The sequence below is a fragment of the Catharus ustulatus genome, chromosome 38, assembly GCF_009819885.2.
Source record: "Catharus ustulatus isolate bCatUst1 chromosome 38, bCatUst1.pri.v2, whole genome shotgun sequence".
In the NCBI taxonomy this organism is placed as follows: Eukaryota; Metazoa; Chordata; class Aves; order Passeriformes; family Turdidae; genus Catharus; species Catharus ustulatus.
Window position 1 is genome coordinate 494,870 of NC_046258.1, and position 10,763 is coordinate 505,632.

Consider the following 10,763-nt stretch of genomic DNA (forward strand, 5'->3'; position numbering starts at 1 on the left):
GCTCCCCAGGCAGGATTTTGGGTCAGTTTTTGGGTTTTTACTCACCTGACCACGCTGAATTTGAGGCTGTAGTTACCCCAGGCAGGATTTTGGGTCAGTTTTGGTGTTTTTATCTCACCTGACCACGCTGAATTTGAGGCTGTAGTTACCCCAGGCAGGATTTTGGGTCAGTTTTGGGGTTTTTATCTCACCTGACCACGCTGAATTTGAGGCTGTAGTTACCCCATTCCCAGGCAGGATTTTGGGTCAGTTTTGGTGTTTCTATCTCACCTGACCACGCTGAATTTGAGGCTGTAGTTACCCCAGGCAGGATTTTGGGTCAGTTTTGGTGTTTCTATCTCACCTGACCACGCTGAATTTGAGGCTGTAGTTACCCCATTCCCAGCAGGATTTTGGGTCAGTTTTGGTGTTTTTATCTCACCTGACCACGCTGAATTTGAGGCTGTAGTTACCCCATTCCCAGCAGGATTTTGGGTCAGTTTTGGGGTTTTTTCTCACCTGACCACGCTGAATTTGAGGCTGTAGTTACCCCCATTCCCAGCAGGATTTTGGGTCAGTTTTGGTGTTTCTATCTCACCTGACCACGCTGAATTTGAGGCTGTAGTTACCCCATTCCAAGCAGGATTTTGGGTCAGTTTTGGTGTTTTTATCTCACCTGACCACGCTGAATTTGAGGTTGTAGTTGCCCCCACTCTGGATGATTGGAGGGTAGCACATCTCCACGGCCGAGGGGTCGGCGCCCGCCAGGAATTTCTTCTCCTCGATGGCTTTCTCCACCGCCTCGGCCAGCTTGCTGTGGCGCACCTTCTGCGTGGGGACGGCGCGGTGACGTCATTGTGATGTCATTGTGATGTCATTGTGACGTCATTGTGACGTCATGGTGACGTCATGGAAATGGGGACGGGGAAATCCGGCCCCAGAACGGCCGATTTTGGGAGAAAAACCCCCAAAAATGTGAGGGTTTGGGGTTCAAGTGGTCACATTTGGGCTTTATTTAGTCCATTTTTCAATTAAAAAAAATTATTAGGATTCTAATTGAATTTTTATTAAATTTTAAATCAAATTTGTATTAGATTTTTATCAGACTTCTATTAAATTTTTAAACAAATTTTTATATTTTTTTCAAATCTGTATTAAAATTCTTATTACCTTCTATTAAAATTTTTATGAATTTTTATCAGAATTTAAGTAAGTCAAGCTTTTATTAAATTTTTAATCAAAGTTTTATTAAATTTTAAATCTAATTTGTATTAAACTTATAATCAAACTTTTATCAAATTTTTTGCAAATCAAAATTAAAGTTATTATTACTTTATGTTAAATTTTTTATGAATTTTTATTGGAATTCAAATAAAGTTTTTATTAAAATTTTAATTGAACTTTTATTAGATTTTTATCAAATTTTTATTAATTTTTTTAAAATCTGTATTAAATTTTTTTCAAACCTGTATTAAAATTACCTTATATTAAAATTCTTTATGAATTTTTATTAGAACCTAAGTCAGATTTATATTAAAATTCTAACTGAATTTTTAATAAGCTTTTATTCTAATTTTTATTAGAGTTCAATCAAATTTTTATTAAATTTTTTTCAAGCCTGTATTAAAATTTTTATTCCTTTCTATTGAAATTTTTATGGTCTTTTACTAGAGTTTCAATCAAGGTTTTATTAAAACTTTAACTGAATTTTTATTAAAATTTGTATTAAAATTTTTATCTAATTCTTACTAAATTGTTAATCAAATTTTTATTAAAATCATCTTCTATTTTTTAATACAAATTGTTCTCAATTTTATATTAATTTTTTTATTGAATTGTTATGAAGATTTTTATCGCATCTGTATTAAAATTTTTCCATATTTTTACTAAAGTTTTCTTGAATTTTTATTAAATTTTTTATCGAATCCATATTAAAATTTTTATGGCATTTTTAACATAATTTTACCAAATTTTTATTAAAAAATTTAAACCAAATTTTTATCAGAATTTTATCAAATTTCTGTCAAAATTTTAATTGAAACTTTCGTATAAAGTTTAATTGAATTTTTATAGGAATTTAACCAAATTCCTATCAAATTTTTTATCAAAACTTTTGTAAAAAATTTAAATCAAAATCCTATCAGAAAACTTCCATTTTAACTCCAATCTAATGTCAAAAACTCCAATTTTTGGTCCAATTTTTAACCCAAAACTCCAATTTTTGACCCAACCCAACCCTAAACTGTGAATTTTGGCCCCGCCCCTTTCCCCGTGGCCCTGCCCCTTTCCCCGTGGCCCCGCCCCTTTCCCCGTGGCCCCGCCCCTTCCCCCGCGGCCCCGCCCCCACCTCGTCGGCGTCGACGATCTCCATGACGCGCTCCTTGAAGAACTTGGTGAAGACCTCGGAGGTGATGGCGGCCGCCTTGCGCATCAGCTGCAGCTCCCCCTCCTCCTTGGCCGCCATGGCCTGCGCCACGGCCGCGCTCACGTCCACCTGCGCCCCGCGGGGTGGGCGGCGGTCAGTGGTCAGCGCGGCGGGGCCGGAGCGGATCGGGCCCTTCCGACCCAACTCGGACCCTTCCGACCCAACTCGGACCCTTCCAACTCAACTCGAACCCTTCCAACCCAACATCAACTCTTCCAACACAACCCCAACTCTTCCAACCCAACTTGAACTCAACTTTGACTCTTCCAACCCAACTTAGACTCTTCCAAGCCAACTCCAACTCTTCCAACTCAACCCTGACCCTTCCAACCCAATTTTGACTCTTCCAACTCAACTCTAATTCTTCCAACCCAACTTTAATTCTTCCAACCCAACTTCAACCCTTCCAACCCAACTTTGACTCTTCCAACCCAACTTTGACTCTTCCAACCCAACTCTGACCCAACTGTGACCCTTTCAACTCAATGTCAACTCTTCCAACTCAACTTCAACCCTTCCAAAGCAACCCTGACCCTTCCAACCCAACTTTGACTCTTCCAACCCAACTTGCACTCAACTTTGACCTTTCCAACCCAACTTTGACTCTTCCAACTCAACTTTGACTCTTCCAACCCAACTTTGACTCTTCCAACCCAACTTTGACCCTTCCAACCCCACTTTGACTCTTCCAACCCAACTTGAACTCAACTTTGACTCTTCCAACCCAACTTTGACCCTTCCAACCCAACTTTGACCCTTCCAACCCAACTTGAACTCAACTTTGACTCTTCCAACCCAACTCTGACCCTTCCAACCCAACTTCAACTCTTCCAACCCAACTTTGACTCAACTTTGAGTCTTCCAACCAAACTCTGACTCTTCCAACCCAACTTCAACACTTCCAACTCAACTCCGACTCTTCCAACCCAACCCCAACTCTTCCAACCCAACTTTGACCCTTCCAACTCAACTTCAACTCTTCCAACCCAACTTCAACCCTTCCAACCCAACTTCAACTCAACTTTGCCAACGCAACTCCGACTCTTCCAACTCAACTCTGTCCCTTCCAACCCAACTTTGACTCTTCCAACCCAACTCCAGGTCTTCCAACCCAACTCCGACTCTTCCAAACCAACTTTGACCCTTCCAACACAACTTTGACTCTTCCAAGTCAACTCCAACTCTACCAACTCAACTTTGACTGTTCCAACCCAACTTTGACTCTTCCAACTCAACTCTGACCCTTCCAATCCAACTCTGACCCTTCCAACTCAACTTCAACTCTTCCAACCCAACTCTGACCCTTCCAACCCAACTCCAACTCTTCCAACCCAACCCTGACTCTTTCAACTCAACTCTGACCCTTCCAACCCAACTCTGACCCTTCCAACCCAACTTGAACTCAACTCTGACCCTTCCAAACCAACCCCAACTCTTCCAACCCAATCCCAACTCTTCCAACCCAACTTCAACCCAACTCCAACTCTTCCAACCCAACTCCAGCTCTCCCACCCCAACCCCAACCCAACTCTGACCCTCCCAACCCAACCCCAACCCAACTCTGCCCCTCCCAACCCCGCCCCACCCCTCCCCACCTTCTCGAAGCCCTCCTTGCTCAGCGCGTCGTTCCAGCTCTTCATGAACTCCCCGGGGAATTTGTCCTTGGCGAAGACGCCGAGGCGCCGCCCGCCCCGGCTGCCCTTGAGCGCCTCGATCAGCTTCTCGAAGTTGGCCTTGTTGCTCTCGTTCTGCGGGCGGGGAGGGGGGCGTGGCTGTGGGGGCGTGGCCGTGGGGGCGGGGCGGCCACGCCCAGCTCGGGGGTCCCAACCCAACTCCAGTCGCCCCAAATCCAATGAGGACCCCCCGAACCCAAACCCCAAAAAAATCTCCCTAAATCCAACCTTGACCCCAAAAGTGACCCCCAAAAACCCAACGAGGATCCCCCAAACCCAAATCCCAAATAAATCCCCTAAATCCAACCTTGACCCCAAAAGTGACCCCCAAAAACCCAACGAGGATCCCCCAAAAACCCAACGAGGATCCCCCAAAAACCCAACAAGGATCCCCCAAACCCAAATCCCAAAAAAACTCCCTAAATCCAACCCTGACCCCAAAAGTGACCCCCAGGACCCCCCAAAACCCAATGAGGATCCTCCAAACCCAAATAAATCCCCTAAATCCAACCCTGACCCCAAAAGTGACCCCCAAAAAACACAACGAGGATCTCACAAACCCAACTAGGATCCCCCAAACCCAAATCCCAAAAAAATCCCCCTAAATCCAATCCTGACCCCAAAAGTGACCCCCAAAAACCCAACGAGGATCCCCAAACCCAACCCCCAAAAAAATCTCCTTAAATCCAATCCTGACCCTAAAAGTCACCTCCAGGACCCCCTAAAACCCTAAAAGGACCCTAAATCCCACCCCCAGCACCCCAAAATCCCAAATCCCACACCAAATCCCACCCCAAATCCCACTCCCAGCACCCCAAATCCCAAATCCCACCCCAAATCCCCCATGGGACCCCCACCTTCTCCTGGACCAGAAGCCCCAGGACCCCCAAAACGACCCCAAATCCCATCCCAAATCCCAAATCCCACCTTCTCCCTGACGAGCAGCATGACTGCCAGCAGCCCCAGCACCCCAAAACCCCAAATCCCACCCCAAACCCCAAAAGGACCCCAAAAGGACCCCAAAGAATCCCCACCTTTTCCCTGACCAGCAGCGTGACCGCGGGCAGCCCCAGGGCCCCCAAAACCCCAAATCCCACCCCAAAACCCCAAATCCCACCCCAAATCCCACATGGGATCCCCACCTTTTCCCGGACCAGCAGCGTGACGGCCGGCAGCCCCAGCACCCCAAAACCCCAAACCCCAAATCCCAAACCCCACCTTTTCCCTGACGAGCAGCGTGACCGCCGGCAGCCCGTTGCCGCCGCCCTCGGCGCCCTTGCCCTGCGCCACCTGCTTGAGGAACTCGACCTTCTTGCGGCTGGCCAGGAAGAGCGCGCGCTCCTCGCAGAACAGCATCACCGTGTCGGTGAGCTCGTACCCGAACAGCCACGTCTGGGGGGACAGAGACCCCAAAATGGGACCCCAGAACCCAAAAATGGGATAGAGACCCCAAAAATGGGATATCCCACACGGGCGCGCTCCTCGCAGAACAGCATCACCGTGTCGGTGAGCTCGTACCCGAACAGCCACGTCTGGGGGGACAGGAACCCCAAAAATGGGACAGGGAACCCCAAAAATGGGATAGAGACCCCAAAAATGGGATATCCCACACGGGCGCGCTCCTCGCAGAACAGCATCACCGTGTCGGTGAGCTCGTACCCGAACAGCCACGTCTGGGGGGACAGGGACCCCAAAATGGGACAGGGACACCCCAAAAATGGGATAGAGACCCCAAAAATGGGATAGAGACCCCAAAAATGGGATATCCCACACGGGCGCGCTCCTCGCAGAACAGCATCACCGTGTCGGTGAGCTCGTACCCGAACAGCCACGTCTGGGGGGACAAAAACCCCAAAATGGGACAGGGACACCCCAAAATGGGACCCCAAAATGGGGACAGGGACCCCAAAAATGGGACAGGGGAACCCAAAATGGGACTGGGACACCCCAAAATGGGACAGAGGAACCCCAAAAATGGGACAGGGATCCCAAAATGGGACAGGGGAACCCAAAATGGGACATCCCAAAATGGGGCAGAGACACCCCAAAAATGGGACCCCAAAATGGGACATGGACACCAAAATGGGACAGGGGAACCCCAAAATGAGACCCCAAAGTGGGACAGAAACACCCCAAAATGGGACAGAAAACCCAAAATGGGGCATGGACACCCCAAAATGGGACAGGGGAACCCCAAAAATGGGACAGGGATCCCAAAACTGAGACCCCAAAACAGAAACACCCCAAAATGGGACAGGGACACCAAAATGGGGCACGGACACCCCAAAATGGGACAGGGGAACCCCAAAATGAAACCCCAAAATGGGACAGGGACACCCCAAAAATGGGACAGAGATCCCAAAACAGGACAGAGAACCCAAAATGGGACCCCAAAATGAGACAGGGGAACCCATTGTGGGACAGGGAAATCCAAAATGGGACCCCAAAATTGGGAAAAGGACACCAAAACTGAGACCCCAAAATGGGACACCCCAAAATGGGACAGGGACACCCCAAAATGGGACAGGGGAACCCCAAAATGGGACATCCCAAAATGGGACAGGGACCCCAAAACAGGAATACCCCAAAATGGGACTGGGACACCCCAAAATGGGACAGAGGAACCCCAAAAATGGGACAGGGATCCCAAAATGGGACAGGGGAACCCAAAATGAAACCCCAAAATGGGACAAAAACACCCCAAAATGAGACAGAGGAACCCAAAAATGGGACAGGGGAGCCCAAAATGAGACCCCAAAATAGGACAGAGACCCCAAAACAGGGACACCCCAAAATGGGACAGGGATCCCAAAATGAGACCCCAAAATGAGACAGAGGAACCCAAAATGGGGCAGGGACACCCAAAATGGGACCCCAAAATAGGACAGAGACCCCAAAACTGAGACCCCAAAACAGGGACACCCCAAAATGGGACAGGGACCCCCCAAAAGGAAATCCCAAAAGTGGAGGTGGTTGATAAAGGGGAGGGGGAGTTGCCTGGAAATGATGGGAATTGGTGGGAAGGGTCCCCAAAATCATGAGAATTCACCCCAAAAATGAGAAAATTAACTCAAAAAATGAGAGAATTCACCCCAAAAATGAGAGAATTAACTCCAAAAATGAGAGAAATCACCCCAAAAATAAAGAAAATTGATAAAAATTATGAGTGTTCCTGAAAGTAAAAAAAATGCACCCCAAAAACGAGAGAATTCACCCCAAAAAATCAGAATTTTCACCCCAAAAATGAGAGAATTCACCTCAAAAAATGAGAATTCACCTAAAAATAAGAACAATTTTTTTCATAAATGTTGAGACCCATCTAATAAAAACAAAGCAAATTCCCCTAAAAACAACACAAAAACATTAAAAACCTACAAAAAAACACTAAAAATTTATATAAATACATTTAAAAACCATGCAAAATCATAAAAATATAATGGAAATACATAAAAAAAAACTAAGGGAAAAAATTTAAAAACCACAGGAATGCATTAAAAAATTAAATGAGCATTTTAAAACCCTAAAAATATTCTGGGAACTCTCTCAAAATGACAAAAAATCCCCCAAATACGATGGGAGCCCCCCTAAAAATGGGGTTTCCCCTCAGGGATTAGGGATTTTCCTTCAGGAATTTTGGGATTTCCCCTCAGGAATTTTGGGGTTTTTCCCTCAGGAATTTTGGGGTCTCCCCTCAGGAATTTTGGGGGTTTCCCCTCAGGAATTTTGGGATTTTTCCCCTCAGGGATTTGGGTTTTCCCCTCAGGAATTTTGGGATTTTCCCTCAGAAATTTTGAGATTTTCCTTCAGGAATTTCGAGCTCTCCCTCAGGAATTTTGCGATTTTCCCCTCAGGAATTTTAGGATTTTCCCCTCAGGAATTTTGGGGTTTTCCCCTCAGGAATTTTGGGATTTCCCCTCAGGAATTTTGGGATTTCCCCTCAGGAATTTTGGGGTTTTCCCCTCAGGAATTTTGGGATTTTCCCCTCAGGGATTTTGGGATTTTTCTCTCAGAGATTTTGGGGTTCCCCCTCAGGAATTTTGAGCTCCCCCTCAGGAATTTTGGGGTTTTCCCCTCAGGAATTTTGGGATTTTTCCCCTCAGGAATTTTGGGATTTTCCCCTCAGGAATTTTGAGATTTCCACTCAGGAATTTTGGGGTTTCCCCTCAGGAATTTTGGGGTTCCCTCTCAGGTATTTTGGCACTCTCTCCTCATGGAATTTTGGGTTCCCCCTCAGGAATTTTGGGGTTTTCCCCTCAGGATTTTTGGGATTTCCCCTCAGGAATTTCGGGATTTTTTTTCCTTCAGGAATTTCGAGCTCTCCCTCAGGAATTTTGGAGTTTTCCCCTCAGGAATTCTGGGGTTTTCCCCTCAGGAATTTTGGAGTTTTTCCCTCAGGGATTTTGGGGTTTTTCCCCTCAGAGATTTTGGGGTTTTTCTCTCAGAGATTCTGGGGTTTCCCCTCAGGAATTTCAGGCTCCCCCTCAGGAATTTTGGGGTTTTTCCCTCAGGAATTTTGGGGTTTTCCCTCAGGATTTTTGTGCATTCCCCTCAGGAATTTTGGGGTTTTCCCCTCAGGAATATTGGGGTTTTTCCTTCAGGAATTTTGGGGTTTTCCCCTCAGGGATTTTGAGGTTTCCCCTCAGGAATTTTGGGATTTCCTCTCAGGAATTTTGGGGTCTCCCCTCAGGGATTTTTGGGGTCTCCCCTCAGGGATTTTTACCCCAGAGATTTTGAGATTTCCCCTCAGGAATTTTGGGATTTCCTCTCAGAAATTTTGGGGTCTCCCCTCAGGAATTGTGGGAATTTTGCCCTCAGGAGTTTTGGGATTTTCCCTCGGGAATTTCGGGGTCTCCCCTCAGGAATTTTGGGGTCTCCCCTCAGGGATTTTGGAATTTTTACCTCAGAAATTTTGGGGTCTCCCCTCAGGAATTTTGGGGTTTCCCCTCAGAAATTTCCCCCCCCTCACCTGCAGCGCCGTGGATTTGGCGTACACGATCTCCTCGTCCACCCCCACGGCCACCACGATGGCGTCGACGCCCCCGAACTCATCCTCGCCTTTCTGGGGGGTTACAGGGCAGGGTCAGACCCCTCCCCTCGAGGACCCCTCCCCAAATTACCCCCGATCCCCGCGGATAAACCCGAAACGGCCCCAAATTCCCCTCAGATTTATCCCGCACCCCGCCTCGAACTCGCCCTCCCCATCCTCCCCACGCCCCCTCCCCACATCCCCCCAAATTTACCTCAACTCCCAAAAAATGTCCCTCAGGCCCCTCCCCCACCGCGATCCCCCTCACAAACCCCCCCCCCTCCGCCCCCCCCCTACCTGCCAGCTCGCGTAGAGCCGCCGCAACCGCCGCGAAAAGGCCTCGCGGTCCAGGCTGAGCGCCATGAGGGGGCCCAGCCGGGGCGAGCGGCCCCCGGCACCCTCGGGCTCGTCCGGGATCCCCCGCCGGGACCCCCCCCCCGGGACCCCCCGAGTCGCCTCCGCCGCCGCCGCCGCCTCCTCCTCCTCCTCCCGCGCCGCGGCGTCCCCCCGGAAGTGCGGCCTGAGGGGAACTTCCGCTTCCGGGGCAGCGGAAAAAGGCGGGACGGGCGGGCTGAGGGGGGGCGCGCGTCACGTGATGCAAGGGGAGGCGGGAAACTGAGGGGGCGCTGTCACGTGACGGCGAGAGGCGGGAAACTGGGGAAGCGCCCGTGTGTGGGGAAGGGGGGAAAACGAGAAACAGAGGAAAGGAAAAACCGGGAAATAGCGGGGAGAAGGACGCCGAAACCGGGGGAGGAAACGGTTCCTTTCAAACGGGACGGCGGAGAGCCGGAAAAGTGGCGCTGAGGGGGCCGCGGTCACATGATACGGGAACACAGGAAAAAGGGAAAATGGCGCCGGTTCCCGCATCACGTGATCAAGAAGCGGAAGCCGTCGTCACATGACAGGAAAAGGCGGGGAAACCGTGAGGCGCCGGCATCACGTGAAGGAGGAAGGCCGGAAGTGGGGGGTAAAATGGCGCCGGTTCCCGCGTCACGTGATCAAGGAGCGGAAGTATCTGTCACATGACAGGAAAAGGCGGGGAAACAGTGAGGCGCCGGCATCACGTGAAGGAGGAAGGCCGGAAGTGGGGTAAAATGGCGCCGGTTCCTGCGTCACGTGATCAATGAGCGGAAGCATTCGTCACATGACAGGAAGAGGCGGGGAAACCGTGAGGCGCCGGCATCACGTGAAGGAGGAAGGCCGGAAGTGGGGGGGGTAAAATGGCGGCGTCCCTGATCCGCGGGACGGGAGAGGAGCGGGACTGCCGGGAAGGCGGAAAAATGATGGGGAGGAAGCGCAAGGATTCAGGAGAATGGGAGGAGAGGGAAATCACGGGGAAGAAGCGGTTCCGTTCTCCTGGCCCCGCGAAGGGAGGGAAAATAAAAAAGAACGGAGCGGGCCCGTCGTCACGTGATGCGGGAATGCAAAACAGAGGGGAAAAATGGCGCCGCTCCCGGGTCACGTGATGGGCGAGAGGCGGGAAAATCGTGAGGGGAGGGCACCACGTGACCAGAAAAGGGCGGGAAAAACAGGGGAGGGGTCACGTGATGGGCGAGAGGCGGGAAAATCGTGAGGGGAGGGCACCACGTGACCAAGAAAGGGCGGGAAAAACACGGGTGGGGTCACGTGATGGAGAAGAGGCGGGAAAATCGTGAGGGGA

The 10,763-nt window shown here is 49.3% G+C and overlaps 1 protein-coding gene across 1 annotated transcript in view; it reads right to left on the reverse strand.

Annotated features, from left to right (window-relative positions):
* The window catches only part of SUPT16H (SPT16 homolog, facilitates chromatin remodeling subunit), a 43,931-nt gene extending 34,397 nt beyond the window's left edge, over positions 1-9,534 (reverse strand). The window contains exons 1-6 of the mRNA XM_033084394.1: positions 9,401-9,534; positions 9,044-9,136; positions 5,296-5,469; positions 4,000-4,152; positions 2,327-2,473; positions 656-807 (exon numbers count right to left, since the gene is read on the reverse strand). Of these exons, the coding sequence (XP_032940285.1) occupies positions 656-807; positions 2,327-2,473; positions 4,000-4,152; positions 5,296-5,469; positions 9,044-9,136; positions 9,401-9,466 (785 nt within the window). The 5' untranslated portion in view covers positions 9,467-9,534. The remainder of the gene's footprint in view (positions 1-655; positions 808-2,326; positions 2,474-3,999; positions 4,153-5,295; positions 5,470-9,043; positions 9,137-9,400) is intronic.
* Between the last annotated feature and the right edge of the window lie 1,229 nt (positions 9,535-10,763).